Here is a 17,199-nt window from a genome sequence, read left to right as displayed (position 1 = left end):
TCCTAAGGAGAGTAAAGATGATCAAGTAATGTAAACTATTAAAAAAAATTGGAAATAAAAGTTATAAACTATCGGTCAATGATATAAAAAATCTTACCTAAATAACAAAATAGCACTGCCATCTACCAATCAAAGTTTCACATACTGGAATATTAAGATTCCAACGCTAGCTTTTAGATGGCGCTAATAAAGCGATGGTGAAGCGGAAACTTTTGACAGTCGGTAAGTGTTACCGACCGATATTAATTATTTGATTGTTGCAAAATTTTTTATAAATCATTTATTATAGCATTACGAGCATTTTAATACGTTCATAAAAACTAAAATAAAATACATATTTTTAATTATTTATGTTGTTTTAGTTGGGTCATGAAACAATTTACCATCAAGATGTCATTCAGAATAGTTCTGCATTTATTTTTGAGTGTGATAATTTTAAATGGAATATAGATAGTTGTAATTCAATTTTTCATTTAAGTAATTATTACACACATTTTCCTTTTAAATGAAAATACACGACTACTACGTGCCAGAATGATACCATGCCGATTTATCGAGCAAGTAACTAACTTCACATTTTTATCCAGTAATGAAACATTTTTGAAAGGGATAAAAACATTAATCCATACTAAGATAATTCCATTGAGTGTTTGTTACAATTTTAAAAACAAATGTTAACACTCGGGCGAATCAGCTTTAGAGCTTTCATTGATTTTTACTTGGAAACTCTTTCATGATAATACATGTCGTGGTATTGTTTGAAAATGAAATGCTGTTTTTTTTTTAGGATTTTTATATCTATAGACATTCACAAAAGAGTTGTGGAATAAATGAAAAAAATAGTTGAATTGATATTAATTTATGTTCATCAGTTTTATTTTTCATGACTTGAAAGTAATTATCACAAATCTTAATACTAGAACGCATCTTCAATACTGACCACAACGGATCTTTTACAAAAGCAAATTACCACGTAAAATATTGGTGTGGAAACAACGCGTAATTGATTACCAAAATATATACATATTTACACAATAGATGAATAATAGAAAATATTCTTAAAGCTCGCATTATACATTAATACATTCATACAACAAACTTCTAATTTATTACTAATAAATTACAATTGAAATACAATTGAAATTAATTTATTAGCAGAAATGTTTGTAACTCTAATGAAACTATGATGTATATTTTTGGTAAAAATATTTCGTTTGAGGCTTTGACGACATCGTTTAAAATCACATTTCATTAAAAGTATAAACAACACAAAACATACCCGTAAGTTTAAATTTACACTCTTATAAGGCACAACATTACAGCTAAGGACAAATTTCATACAAAAAAAGAAGTTTTTCAGCAGTTTACAAAAAGTTATCGCGCTACTTATTGAAAACAAGTCTTACATCTCATAACTTGGTTTTTTTCACTTTATATGATACACATTCATTTTTATAAATTTAATAATATCGAACATTAAACACGAATCAACAATATTTAATGAATAATTCTGATTAAGGTTCGATTTACATTTGGTAAAACAAGCGAATTGGCTAAATTATCATAAAACAATCTACCACGGTCTCCACATATCGTTATTCGCTGATTGCGAGCTCTCGGAACTCACAACTGGCGTTATTCTTTCTACCTCCTGTGAACATTCTTCTTTGATTTTAAGAGATGGACTATGTGAACTTGGAGAACCCATGGAAGCCGCTGATGTTGTCGCTTCGTGATATCTAGGTCTTTTTTCGGCCACGGTCAACAAACCATCCGAGTGATGTCTTTTCAGACCAGTTTTAGGCAATTCTAGCGTTCTGTTGTACTTATCAGTAATAACGGACAGGGGTTGACGATAACTTTGTGGAACTGTATTGAAGCCTGACTCAACAATATCAGCCTCTCTCTTCGAGGGCTCGACTTTCGATTGTTCGATAACCGGCGAGATTCTGTCGCTGCTCGAGCTTATCTGTGGTTTTTGTGTTTCAGGCGAGGAAAGGCTCTTGGACGAAGACGAAGCCGGACTTTTCTCGGGAACTTTGAAGCGCATCTGTGGCGAGAGCGAGGTCGGATACTGTGATTCGGAATGATGATTCTCTTCGAAGCTGGATGTCGAAGTTGACGGACTCAAGAGTGGACTGTGAGTTCTCTGCACCGCCGTGAAAGCCGAAGGTTGACCTAGACGAGTATTGGCATCGGCGGCTGGTGGGAAGAAGGGAAAATTAGCAGCGATACCAGACGACGGAGGTACCAAGAGAGCGAGTTCGCCGTTTGGCAATCGACTCGGAATCAGCTGAACGTTGTTTGGTATTTGAATGCGAGAACTTCCGTTGTTGTTCTCGTCGCCGCTCTGCCCGTCCGATGGGAATCCAACTTTGACGTCGGAATATATGCGATCTTGCATAAAAGGTACGTAGTGGTTGTAGTAGGGCGAGACTTGTTGAAGGTTGGTCATGCAGTTGTTGAGATGACTGACTAAGCGCTGTTTCACGGTGGGGTCAACGTTTTCCAAATGATTGACGTATCGGTTGACCTCGTTGGCGCATTCAGAAAAACCTGAACGGAATTTGGTGAGTACGGCAGGATCGCTGGCGACCGCTGTCGTTAATTGTTGACGTTGGATTTGCTGAAGATGTTTCACGGTCATCTCCAAGATATCGGCCTTCTCTAATTTTGAGTGTCTTGTTGGCTGTAATTGAAAAAAAAAGATTTATAAGATTTTGTGTTTTATTTTTTAATGAAAAATTAGAAAAATTGTTGTTTTTTATTGTACGATGTTATTCTAATCATGGCTGCATTCTACATCGTTTAAATCTCAAGCATACATTGATTATAAGGTATACATGATTATACTCTACGAATGGTCGTATAATATTTTATTTGCTACCGAATTTGGGCTTTCTTGGAAAGCTAGGGTTGAAAAAAAATCTGAAGCTGATGAATAGTTCGGAAGATAAATAAGCTCCAGGAAGCAGAATAAAAATGAAAACAGAAGCGCGCCGAGATAAAAAAAAAGATGAATAGCACCAAGACCTTTCATCAGTAAGTCATTATTCTCGTATCTATATAGTTATTTATATGGTAAGACCGCCAAAGAGCCCACAGAATCATCGACCGATCGCGTGTTATAAGTACGTGATCATTTCGAAAAGTCAAAACTTTTTTTCGAGGGTCAGAAATATATTATCTCGGTCGACTTTGCGTACCACTCCGTGGGAACTCGTTACCAGTCAGCGCGCTTATTATTGCAAAGCGTGGCAAATGAAAAAAAAAAGAAAGAGAATAGAAATATCGTAGAAAGAGTAAATAGAGCGAGACGTCTATACATATTCATCGTAATAATAATCGTAACTATTTCCGAGTTTTAATTTTTGTTTGGAGGCATCCGAAAAAATCCAATCTCAGAATTGGTAGCTATTTTGCGAGTAAATTATATTTATTTAGAACTTATAAATTTTCCGAAAAAGCCCATCAAAAGAGGCTAGAATGCATTTTAAAATCGATTGTTTGAAGCATTATTTCGCGAGTACATTGGCTTTTTAGATTCACATCGACTCTTTTAAACACGCGTATTCATGTTGTACAGTACATAAGTCTATTCCGTTTGACACGAGTCGACAAGCAGGGTAATGGACAATGAAGCGTGGGAGCACATTTAACACTGCTGCGAGCCAACTGCAACAAATACAGTCGCTATTATACAGGCGAGACACGCTTATTCAGGTTTATATACATTTACTATGTGTGTAAAAGATCCAGAAATATCCGGGTCGTTATTTTTTGATCGTAATTACAAAATATATTGTAATCAGTCATGTTTTTAAATACGGATTAATGTCTCATTAATATCGTCGCTGAAAAGCTCGAATCACGACTCTGAAAATATAATTACTTCAATATCTGTACAGGAAAAGTCGTAATCTATAAGCGATATTACAAACTTTCTTGTTATTCGGTGTCTCGACCATACGAGAAAAATACTTAATTCGAACAAAGTGGGAAGGAAGAAAAATTAAGTCGGTAAATAGACACCCTCGAAGAGTGAGAGAGGCGAGCTCGAATGGAGCACCTGTTATCCACACACACACACACACGATGCATTTACCCTCATGCGCGCACGAGGGGAGAAAACGAGCGGCACGTCCCCTTCTCTCTCTCCCGTCTAAATATATACCTCAAAAAACGCTACGCTCCCACGTTCCGACACACTCGCTTGCGCACACACACACACGCGCGCGCGCGCACACACGAACGCGATCTTTGCGTGGCATGAATAGAGGCACGCGCGTGTGTGTGTAAAAGTGATGTGGATCATCGAAAATGATACGGTCAACGCACACATAAAAAGCAGTGCCAAGGAGGCGAAGACTGAATAGAAGGAAGCCCTCTCGCTCGCTCGTGCGCTAGAGTACGCTACGCTGCAATGCAATCCGATGCGGAGAGCTCTTTTTAATAATTTTTAAGGTTCCCACGAGAGAGCCTATATGTGAAGTAAGGAGGCGTTACACGCGCACACAGACGTATCGTTGTACACAAACAGCTACACACGAAGCTTTAAGAGCTTCGCGCAGATTGAATGAACCGAACACTTGCATGTGCCCGTCTGCTGCCTGCTATGTATTGATATTTATACGACGCTGATGATGTCGCAAGTGTAGTATATATATATGTATATGTATATACGTCTCGGCTACTGATAGGTACTATATTATATCCGCTTTATATAAACGCGAGATTAGATTTATATTAATATGTAAAATTATTTCTGGCAAATCGGTTTCTGATAAATTTTACCAAATCCAGCAATACCCGTGCGAATCAATCAGAAGAACGATCAAATGTACACGGTCGGAGCCCAAAGTGATAACGAGCCTGTATACGTGTTGACATTGCGAATGTAAATTGCGTAAAAAAATCAGTCGGGGCTTTCGACGAATTCAGGAAAGAAAGATCATTATTATGGTCGCGTCTTGAATTGAAATGAGTCAGCGGCCGCGCTCCGTAGCGAAGTAAAAGTTTGCGGTCATATTAATGATGCGGCAAACGCTCTTGCGTCCGTGTCCAAGCCGCGCGCGCGCGCGCCCCGATGAGAGGTTCTACTCTGACTTTCCCACGCACGCGTCGGCGCCGCTATTTTAAATCTAAAAATGCTCGTAATATATATGTGTATGTGTATAAAAGCCGAAACCTGTCGCGTCTTTAAACTCGCCTCGCACTCCACACAGACACACGCGCCAAGTCGAGGCACGAGCCGCTCCGGCTTCCAAAAACAAACGTCGTTTTCATAAAATATTGTATTTACATGCGCGACGCGGAGCAGCTGTCTGCTGGCGCGCGAAAGATCGGCGGCGTCCGAGAGAGACTCCCACGGTACGTGAGAGTACGCAGCACCGACTTGCGAATTGCGCGGAAGATCGTGACGATCGCGTTGCCAAAGAGCTTTTTTTGTTTAAACCCCGGGTTGATCGAGGGAATTCCTTAAATTCTTCATTAATAAGTATATTTCGCTCGAAGGCTTAAAGTGTTGAGCGCACACGTGCGACTGATAAAACATGACTGAATTTTGCGTGTTACGAGGCTGGTAACATCCGGTTATGTTTTTATCAACCGTAAAAAACTACATTGTGTAATAGGAAGCCCTAGTGCGATTCGAGCTAACTCGCTGGTAATTTGATGGCGCGTTAACTAATAATCGCGTTCTTAAAAGCCAGCATGTGATTAGAATTTCTCGCACAATGAGGTACAACTTGCTAAGCTACATGAATAAGTCATAAACAAGAGCTTTAACTTACGTCTTTTTTCATGGCCTCTAGTATAAGACTCTTGAGTTCGTCGAGACACTGATTGATACGTGCTCGTCTTCTTTTTTCCATAATCGGCTTATTACTCTGCAATGAAAAATTGAAACATGTTATTTTTGAGTAATCAGTGAACCACAAATATTTGGGTGTTTCAAAACACCTGAATAAACTCGAATACACGTCTGAGACATTGACACATGCGATGCATATCGTCGGTTAATATACATATATCGCGAGCAAAGCAGCGCGAAACTTGCGCGCAGGTCACGTGCAAGCTCAGCACGTGCAATTTTGCTAATGCCGATCGACGCACGAACTCTAAACGACTCGCGATCGCGTCGACTTTTATCGCGTAACAATTGAATTGCATGCACGACAATAAGGAAGAAAAAAGAAGTTCAATGCTTACCCTTCTCAATTCGGCTTTGGTCATGCCTGTCTGCATTTGAGGCTCGAATTCTTCGTCGCTACCCGACATTTTGCAGCTGTAGTAATCAACCATTTAATTGGCAATAACAACACAAAAAAACTTGATCAAATCTTGATAACTTTCAAGATTATATGCACTCGTTTGTATTTTCGATGCAACCGTTTTACGAATTGGCCTCGAAAATTCCTTTTGCACTTTTGCACACAATATCATATAATATATATGATAACTGATTTGAAGAATATCGTTGGATATCACTGAATATGCTTGCTGAAGTAGCGAGTATATTACAAACACACAAATAGTGACTGACGATAAGCTCGACGTCGAGTTACACACACGAGTGGTATAATAAACAAAAGTAACTTTGGTACCAAGTATGTGTATGTAAGACTTTGCAGGAGCCCGAGGAGAGAAGCTTCGGCTCGCTCGGGGTGCAACGGATAACTGTTTGACGTATCGAGACTCGAGGAACTCATGAGAATATCATACCGATGCAGCGGCATGTGCCGCCGTCGTCGCCACCACTACTCCGACCCCCAATGATTCCAACAGTGTGTATCGTACGGCACTGGGTGGGGGCAAGTGCGTAGCAGCAGCATAGCGACACAGACTACTGCTCAAGGTGGTGCTGTGCTGGTGGTGGTGGGGACTACACGAGCTACGCGAAGCTCTCTTGCAACAACAGGCAATTGCCGCGTTCCTGTAGTATGAGTATGCACACACACGCGCACACAGAGCTCCAAACGAAGGGAAAGAAAAAGGGAGGGGGTCCGAGCGGCTGCTGCTACCCGGCCCTAAAGGAAAGACCTGTTGATGTGTGGGAATTCACGCCGTGTGTTTTCAGACTTTGTTGTGTGTCGATGTCCCATAAGACCTATACGTTGTGTAAGGAGCTATACGTGAATGAGTATGTGTGTGTGTGAGTGTGTGTGTGAGTATACGCTGCCTATGCTCGTGCACGCGCGACCAATGGCAAGGAAGCATTTTTAAAACTCTCCCAGGCTTTGCTCGCTCTCATGCAGCAGCAGCAGCAGCTCAAGAACATCTGCTTAATTTTTCTTATTACCATTATGGCATTGTTTTTTTCTTCGTCCTTTTTCTCTTTCGCTCCTTCGCTTTCTTCCTTGATCAATGAGCCACTCTACGATATGTCAGACGCAACTGCGCAGCGGCAATATTCGCGCTCTTATCTGCCAATTCTCTGCTCGCAGATAAGAGTTTTTGGCGCTTGTCACATACAGCTACCATACCTTATTAGTAAATATTATTTCTAATAACATCATACATGTCGTGCAGCGAATGAAATGATAAAGTAAACGTATGAGTGAACTGAACGCGTGCGGCAAGACGTTTTTTATTGCTCAATGAAAAATTATTGACTTGAATTAACGAAGTAAAATAAACGAATTTAAAGAAGCAAATGTAGCGAGGGAAGAGTTTATCGATTGAGTGATTTTTTTAATACAGTCAAGACAATTATGAATAAAAATGATTCCTCCCTTGAAACAATTGACGAATGACGTAATGATGGGCTGAAACAAGTCACTTTACCAAGGCAAAATGAATTATAAAAATGAAAAAAGTGGTTAACGTTCTCCCACGCAGAAATTCTTCATTTAATGATCGTAAAATTGCATTTGATTTTGTCCCTTGTAATGATAACAAGCATGATTATCATGCAGCTGCTTATTTACAAGTTCAACAATTTTGTTTAAAATTAAACAAAATTTTAATACCGGTAGCCATGGAATAATCGAGAAAGTACGAAAAATTTTAACTCGGCTCGGCGATTCTTCACCCGCGCCATCATTGGACAATGCAATTTCGTTGATACGTAGAAAAACGGGAAACTAAGAAAGTTACTAAGCAAATATAGCGAACAATGAGGAAGTCCAGCGAGTGCGTGCTCGTAATTAAATTTTAATAGTAACGACCGCACGCGTGTACTTGTCGAGCGCGATGCACAAATACTTTTCAATTTCTATGATCGACGTTAGAGCCGAAAGAGTTAAAAGCTATTTCAAGAAATTGATTTTAACTGATTTCGATCATGAATTCTGAAGTACTCGGAATCTTCGAAAGATATGATTGTAAACACACAGAAGCCATAGTAGTAATTATTAGCCATCATCTGCCATACGCTTGAAAACAATAGTGAATTGACATTCTTCAAATTCGATGGACCTAATAAATCTCAGCTCTTCTTCTAAGCCTTCAATCTGTTCAAACAGTCGCGCGCGAGAGAAGTTGCCATACGTGCGTCGGACATAAGCGATCATAGAACGCAGTAAAACTATAAAAAAATTTACGATCGTCCGAGACGAGCTTTGAAATCGGAATTATTAGACGGCACGATGTTTTTTCTTCGCTTTTTTATTATTTTTCACGGGAAAAGTGAAGAAAAAGGCATCATGCCAGACACGGGCTTGACCAACGGGTGACAGTTGAAAGTTCTGCGCCGTATCTACGCGGGGTAAAGTATATCGCAAGTCTTGGAATAAAGCGTGTTACAGATTGAAACGCGTGTGGTCACAGACGAATGGCCTAGCACGAGTCGTGGAACCGCTGTGGTTCCGAACAAAAGGATTTAGAAAACTCATGGTAAATTCGTCAAAACTCGGGATATTGATTAAAAGAAGATGTTAATATTTACGCGATATCGCGTTTGCCGGATGCTTTTAAAGAAACCACGCATATGTGTGACACTGCAGCGGTATTCCATGCGGAGATGTATTAATCAAAATATTTTCTACTCGTGCATTTGTGGCACGCAAGACTCGTGGCCCGCCCGGGCCTTTATGAATATTAATTTTAATAAAAACTCATAACTGAATAATACAGCTCAAAACTCGTATCATGATTCTATGTATGAAAAATCATTCATCATTTTTTGAGGCGACGAAGCTAGTTCATATTCATAATTTTATTAACTTCTATAATCCAATCGAGATGTACACGTGTTTATCGTATGTAACACTGAAATAAGAAACGAACAAGTACCGCAGAACCAGTAGTCGCGACCAAAATATCAAGATATTTCTCTACGGAGGAGATTACTCCAGATAAACTTGTCAACTCGAGCAATGAAAATAAACTCGCGACAAATCAGGATTTGGCATCGTAAATTGTTTTTTTCTTTTTTTTTTCATTCGGCCAATACGAGTTTGCCACTGCGCTACGCTATTTACTCACTTCAGCAACCCTAGCGCGTTTCGAATGGCAAAAAATTCTCTTTCCAACTTCTCTGAAAAAAAAGTTCTAGCGCTAATGGAGCGTATGTAATAAAGAATCTGATAGCGATTTCTTTTAATGAAATAAAAATACAAGCACGGGACACCTGGGTCTGTATTTCAATATAATACCCTTTCTGTTTAACTTCAACGAGTATGGCGATGCAAGTACGCGTTTAAAAATACTTATAAACATATGTCTTTACCGCGCAAAAAAAAAACTATTTGCAGCGATAATAATCGGCAAAAAATTCAACGACGGGTTAGAGCAATAATAATTCAAGAAAAAAAAAGTATGCGACGACGTCGAGTCAAGCGAATGTATGCCTACGAGTCAAAGAGTCTCTCTCTCACTCGTATTTGATGTTTATCATGAAGCACACGTTGTAATACATCGCGTGATACGGAGCTCTGGCGCGGCGCACCAGCTTCAATATACACCCGAAATATATAATATATAAAGCCAAAAATATACAACATCGGACGGAAATTTTGACAAAGGTGTTTCGTAGTCGCTCATAATCTGCACGTATACGTGAAAAGCAATGAACTTTTGATGCTGATTCGCGCGTGACTGCGGCTTGCGTATTTTTCTCTCCTTATTTGTTTAACGAGTGTCGCGATAAGGACTGCACGTGATTAAAAAAAAAAATGTTGACACCTCTTCTATGACGATAAAAATTCGTGCACGGCAGCGGTGGACTCCATTATAGGCTCATAGATGTGTGGTCGAACGCTCGCGATTATCGGCCAATTACTTTCCGAATTCATGACGCTCGATAATTTATTCACGCAAGTGGGCCATGTGGCGTCAAAGGCCTGAGCGTAGCAACACGCTTCATCTCGTAATGTAAGCTAGCGAACGGGTACGTGCATATACTTGTTAGTCGATCGTAGCGCTCAGAGGCATTGTTGGAGCATCATCTGACAACGCTGCGTGCCACACATATACTTCTACACATTAGAGAATGAATAGAAGATTGAAAAGTCATCAGCGCTATGATGTCACATTCTAATCTGTAGGAATAAATTATGGTAGACCCCTGGGTTGCGGTATAATCGTGGCTGACCATCTCATTAGTTCTCGCTCATTGTTTTCGTTTTTACAATTGCAGCATAAACGACATACAGAATTTCCAAACTTTCTCAATGTAGATCAATTATTACCGATAAACGACGTTTCCGTTACTGCTTCACCCGAAGCTGCCGTGATTTTAAAATTATTCTTGCGAAGTTATTGTCATGTAAAATTTGTATTTGAATTGTTAGTAACCAGTCTCTATTTAAAAGAGGTATCGCATTTGATTTAAAAAAAGGTTAAATAAATCTCGTGCATAATAGTGCAATAAAATCTGTATACTTTCATCTATTTTTTGAAAATTTTCTTTTCCTTTGATCAATCCTTTCTATCGATCCTCGAATCACGTATGTATTAGGCTTCATCTGGAAATTTTAAACGACGAAAAAATAATCCTTCCGATCAAGATTGACATTTCTAGTAGCGCGAACAAATTTCTACGTATAAATCAATGCGAAAATATTCTTGAAAAAAAATCTCTCATGGATAAGAAACGTACTCGCGCACCGCCGTACCGCACCGCGTAACGCCACTCTTGAAAAGTTAGTTGGCCGAATCAAGGGAAAGAAAAAAAAATAAGAAGTAGGTATGAAAGCACTTGCCTTCCGTATTATAGTTATATTGAGGCACCCACGCCCTCGTGCTCGAGACTTTAGAATAAGATACACCTGCTCCTCAGATCGTGGGATAGTCTTGAAGGAATAAGTCTTTTGGGAATTTATTTATATACACTTATATGTAATACAGGACACGCAGGAGTGCGAGCCCGCTGAGCGGTATGCCTGTTGTGTCGATTTGCTTCCGTTTCTCCGCAAGAAGATTATATCCAGTCAATCTGGCAAATTCATTCGATTTTTGTGTTAATTTATTCGACTCGTCAGGCACACCGATGAAAATTTTAATACCAATTTCATAAAACTTTGTTCCTTTCTTCGAAGATACGTTCGACAACATCGCTCATCATTTTTTAAAACTTTTCTCATCTCTTTGACTCAAATGACAAATCGAGCGCGGTCGGAATAAATAGGCACGTCTCGAGTCTTTCTGATCTCGTGTCGTCGTCGCATTTGTGCAAAAAAAAAATATATAAAGCGGAGCGTGGACTTTCTAAACCTCCAAGTCTGAAAAACGCGAGCGTGCCTGCCGCGTGCTACACACTGCCGTACTTACGCCAGAATAAAAAGCTTTTTGGCGCGCATCGCGTCGCGCGCGCGCGACATCGCGTGAGATGCAATTGCGCTCGAGCAGCGGTGTATGTAAGTATACGCGAGCTCGTCGTATGTATAGCCCCTGCATGCACACGTAAATAGTGTTATTTACTCGAGCAAGACGCGCGAGGGCTACTTTCACACGTGCGCACGTATACGTACATACGTACGTGGATTTTTTTGTTACAGTCCGTCAATGCGCTTACCTACCCTTGGCGATCTTGAGGTCCTCGATTTTGCTCGCATCTGATACGTATACCTATACATGTACGCACACACATGTGTGCGTATGTACGGGCATGCCGTATAGCATCTTTTCTCCCCCTTGTTTTTGCGCGCTTGCGTTCGGAAGCTTGCAAGTAAGAGAGGGCATATTATGAGCGAATAACCATAGTGTCTGCGCGCTGAGCACATATATAGGTGTACGCACTGGGGAAAGAAAGAGAGAGAAAGAAAGAAAGAGAGAGAAAGGTTAAAGAAAAGAGCAGATCACCTGGCGGCAGTTCCCACGTTATTTCTGCGCAGCAACCCCATCGAACGGTGTAAGCTGCCGCTGATGCTGCTGCTGCTCTTTCTTATATATGCATGTAAAGCATTGGCCGTTTTTCAAGGTTCTTCTTCCTCTTGCGTGTACGCAGAGTAGCAGCAGCTTGTGTGTAGCTTGTGCTCGCAGCACCAACAGCAGCGCTTAAAGCGCAAAATTCGCATTCAGGGTATGATTCGAGAAAACAAAACGAAACTGTATAGAAACTCCAAGGGATACTCGTGTGCTATTATGCGACCTGTTCGTCTCTCTCTCTCTTTTCCATTCTTTCTTTGACTGGATATCACAATAAAAATTGCGCGTGCCTGACACACGCATGATTGGTTCGTGTTGGCGACGTCTTCTCTGTCGCTCGATTTTTCCAAAAGCCGGAATAACGAATAGCAATTGCCAATAAATCATTTTAATATATTTTCATTTCACTAATTTTTTTTTAATTGATATTTTGAATTTTATCGAAAACAGTTGAATTCAATTGGTCACGTTCCGTTTGCTCTGCATGACAATGCATTTTCTTAGGAACTTTTTTCATTTGAGTTGATTTCGAGAGTTTTGATGATTTAGTAAAAGAAGTATAATTAATATGTACAGATTTACTGATTTAAAATAGAGATGAAATATTGAATGATGATGGGATAAATCAGTGCACTAGACTCCAAAAAGGTGTGAAATTTTTTCCAAATTTACAATGGTTTACCTAAAACCATCCAACAGTTTTCAAGGAAATACCTTTGTTTACATTTCAGTCATACGCGAGAAAGAGAGAGAAAATCTAAATGAAATCACGGTATTCTAGGTGAGCGAGTTATGACCTTGCGATCTGGTGTGGCAGTCTTGTAAATGTCTTGATGAATATTATGAAGATCTATTATGATGTGTCGATCGATTTCAGTCATCTACTCTCATAAAAAATCACGGGCGGTCTAACGCCAACCTGTATTATATCGTTAGAAGATCATATTGAAATTTCGAGATTGCATACATAATTTTCGACTGATTTGTACAAAAGTTTTTTGTTCACTTGAAATGTTTACAACAACATTTATAATAATATTACTTTAAGTAAAATTCTACGTAACTTCTACACAAAAGTATCTGAAGAAAGTTTTTGAAAGACACCAACATTCTTGTACAAAATTTTTTTAAGATCAATAAAAAAATCCGCAAAGAGCCCTTTTGTCCAGATAACGTGAGATAATTTTTAAAGTTCCTCTTAGCTTTCTTTTTCTCTCTGTTTATGACGGTAAAAATTGAAGGACGAGCCTCATCTGCGGAGTATCTGCATCATATCTCCGCTTCTTCCCAGGGTATGTACATTAGATTATACGCTATATAAGAGTAGCCCGCAGAAATTTTTGTGCTTTCTAATTGCTCGCTGCATCCTAATTACCGAAAATAAGCCGCGTGTATAGACCTTCGTGCGAGGATGATGGTGCTCAGCCTTTCTTCAAAAGAACACGTAACTCTTTCTCTCTCTCATCTTCTCTTTGCTCTTGCACACCTACATATTTGCAATAGTTGCGAATTTTCAAGGAAGGAGTATTCTTTCCATGCTGCTCTCTCATAATTATCGTTACTCTTTGCATGTTACAGATGGTTATTTAAGCTCAAAAAAACTGATTCATCTCACGTATACTTTGGGCATATCACGTTCGTTGCTCCGATTTGAAATCACGCACTTTTACTTGACTGCAGCATCAAAAGAGGTAAAAATGTGAGCATGGAGTGGTTCAGGGAACGTTGTAGTACATTACATTTGATGAATTTTATAATAAATAAATAAAATGTAATTTTTTTAAGAAAAAAAAAGGTCATATTATGAATAATGACCAATATCGGATGGGAAACATTTTCCATGTCTTGAACATTGACTCGTTAGATAATCGAAAATCTTTACATTTATAAAAGCTTGAGAATAATGATGAATAAAGTGCTGCCGTGTGCCCCAACACTAGTTGCAAAGCTTCTCTCTGATCGCAGTTATACGAGAAGTGAGGAACGCGCGCTACTGCCGAGGCTTTGCCGTGTAATTCCGCTTCATCTATAAATACAGTAGAACGAGACTGAAAGCCGAGCTATTAATCCATAATCATAGACACGTTCCGAGACATTATACACAGAGCGACCCTATGCCTGCGTTGTAGCGTGCGCGCTGTAATGTACGAGTCGACGATTTGCCTCAATCTTTCTTCCCCTATGGGCCTTGCGGATAATGCTCCCTTGTAACTTTTATCGATTCTTCAACGATCCGTATAAGCGCAAGCTCGTTGATCATAGAGTCTTGAATAATATTTACCGCAATTTTTGAGTTTTGAGTTTTGAATTTTTGAATTTTTAACTCTTTTCATCAAGATTCTTTAAAAAATTCTACTTTAACTGTCACAAATTTACTTGCAAAATTAATCGACAAAGAGTAGAAAAACTGCAACAGCATGATGCTTTATTATATAATTATATTGCAATAAGGAATTATCTTGATGTTTAAAGGTACATTTGAAGCAAAAGAAAAAAAGAAAAAAAGAAAGAGGAAGGAAGAAAAACAGATAGAGAAAGAGAATACGGCAATTTTCTATGATTACGAACAGTAGTAGCTACGCGTATAATTTGATTTATTGCACGGCTTTTCGCGTCATTATCAAGAGAACGCGCGCGCGCACGTGCACGTCTCGCTGTGTATACTCTCAATGATATGATACGTTGATGATGATGACGACGACGACGACGACTACGACGTTGACGTCGAGGACGAAAGCGACAACGATGATGATGATGATAATGATGATCATCGTGTATGTAAAGTAGACACGATTTATTTGAAGAGGATAGTTTAATAAACGTGTGAGAAAGCAGAACAAAGAGTTGACTACTTATTTGTGTACTTATTTATAGTAAAGCTTCGCAGAGGTTCATCTTTTCTAATAACCAACGCAATGAGCTACTGAAATAGACACTAATCTGCATCTCGCAAGGCAGTAAGCGCGACGTCGATAAAATCGAATCGTTACGATCGAGTCGGCGCATTCCATCCTCCGGTGCAATACCCCTTTTTAATAGGATAGAAGCGCAAACTACGGTAGGTAGATGATATATAATGCATGAGCAGCACGAACGAGTGTGCATCCTCATCAGTCGGTCCCGCCGCGTGTGTAATACGCAGCTTCTGCATCAGAAGCAGGAGTCAAGTACACCTACACGGCGTAATTTGCTTATGTGTGTGCACGTAACAACGGTGCGCGGCGCGGTGTATATTGTGTATTATATGCGCGTGTACACGTGTACGGTGTGCGCGTCGTGTGTGCAGAAACGAAGATTGCGCAAAAAAAAAGAGAAGCAAAAAAAGGAGACACCACCACGAGGCTTGTGCGTGGATCATGCACACTCACGCATCGATACACTCAACAAGAGAATGAGAAAGAGAGAGAGAGAGAGAGAGAGAGAGGAAAGAAGCAGCAGCTGAGGCACCTTGCTTGGCTCGCGCCAACTCTCGCTTCACATAATAAGAATCATGTAAGAACGAGAGAAAGATAGAGAGAGAAGAGAGAAAAAGATGAAAAAGCAAATGTGCGTGCGTGAGTGCCAATGCACAGTAGTGTATATAAGCGCGCACGCATACAACTTTGGGCCCAGCAGATCGGTGTACAGACGCGTACTCATAATACGAGTATGCGTGTGTGTATATATAACTTCAATATATGTGTGTGTGTGTATCATGTATAGCAATGTAAGTAGGCAGGCATGGGCAAGCAGCAGCGGCAGAGGTACCGGTGGCGGTGGCGGCATGAGCGTCAGCAGCAAGCAAGCAGCAGCTTGCAGAGCGCGAACAAGCGAGCGGCTGGCCTGGTGAGAACACTCAGCGATCTACGTTCCCACCATCGCGCGGGGCCCGGGCGCCGTCGCTGCTGCTGCCTCCTGCTTATAGTAAGCCTATGCCTCTGCACTGCTGCTGCTGCTGCTGCTGCCGCGAGTGACGCAGAGCCTTCCCTCACTTCTACTACTACCACTTTGCTCGCTTATATACTCTGCTCTGCTCCGCTCTGCTGTGTGTAAACACTTGTATACATACACACGGGTTCCGTGGTAGTGGTGGTAGCAGCCATACCCATGCACGTATACTTGTGTCTATGTGTGTGTGTATCGCGTATCGTATCCTTTTTTGCGAACTGCTGGTGAATCAACGGCACGCTCCGCTACTCGCGCCCCCTCCGGCTCTTCTTTAACTACCGGCACGATACGCGCGTGCCCCTCTGACTGATGCACCGCACGCAAGCACACGTATATACATGAGTACGCATCTGTATGTGTGTGTGTGTGCTCGCAGCGTCAGCGCGGCAGTAGCTTGAATAAGGCCCTATACTTTTTATTCTGTTTACGTATACGCGTATGTGTATTGGAGCCCCTATAATATGCCCGTGCCTCGCTAAATATCTACACACGACTCCGACAAGCCATTCGAGTTCGAGTTTTTTTATCTATTATCGCGTACGCAACGACTTTTCGATTTATTGCCTGCCACTCGGTTTGGTTGATATCCGCGACACTTTGATAAATATGAATGTTGCCTGTGTGACGTTGAAGGATATTCAATTAATATAAGAGAAGTACAAATATTATATCCATACGCGAGCGCGAGGGGAGAGGGTCAACGATAATTGAGAAGAGAGGGTTCGATAATTACGGAGAGAGAGAGAGCAAGACAGATATACACGGGAAGCGGTAGTGATTGGTCAATCATCGTTGAAGCGTGCCGACTGCACGCACAGAGATTAATCGACCCGTACGGATAGCGCGCGCGCGCATACATACCTACCTTATAACTCTTGCGGCCTTTTTTTTTTAATATCAAAGCTATTATAAAAATTAAAAGTGTACGTGAGATCCTTCAGTGAGAGAAGGAAAAGACTGAAG

At 40.4% G+C, this 17,199-nt stretch overlaps 1 protein-coding gene across 1 annotated transcript; it reads right to left on the bottom strand.

Moving 5' to 3' along the window:
• Window positions 1-858: 858 nt before the first annotated feature.
• On the bottom strand, window positions 859-6,814 carry LOC106654865 (transcription factor HES-1-like). Its single transcript, XM_014374955.2, has 3 exons — window positions 6,211-6,814; window positions 5,793-5,888; window positions 859-2,689 (listed from the first exon to the last, which is right to left on the bottom strand). Exons 1-3 carry the CDS (start codon window positions 6,301-6,303, stop codon window positions 1,574-1,576), a joined length of 1,305 nt encoding a protein of 434 aa, XP_014230441.1. The 5' UTR covers window positions 6,304-6,814; the 3' UTR covers window positions 859-1,573.
• Between the last annotated feature and the right edge of the window lie 10,385 nt (window positions 6,815-17,199).

The sequence above is a fragment of the Trichogramma pretiosum genome, unplaced genomic scaffold, assembly GCF_000599845.2.
Source record: "Trichogramma pretiosum strain Unisexual culture from Peru unplaced genomic scaffold, Tpre_2.0 scaffold1, whole genome shotgun sequence".
Lineage (NCBI taxonomy): Eukaryota > Metazoa > Arthropoda > Insecta > Hymenoptera > Trichogrammatidae > Trichogramma > Trichogramma pretiosum.
Note: the sequence above shows the minus strand (reverse complement) of the source record. Positions and strands in the feature narration are given on the sequence as shown.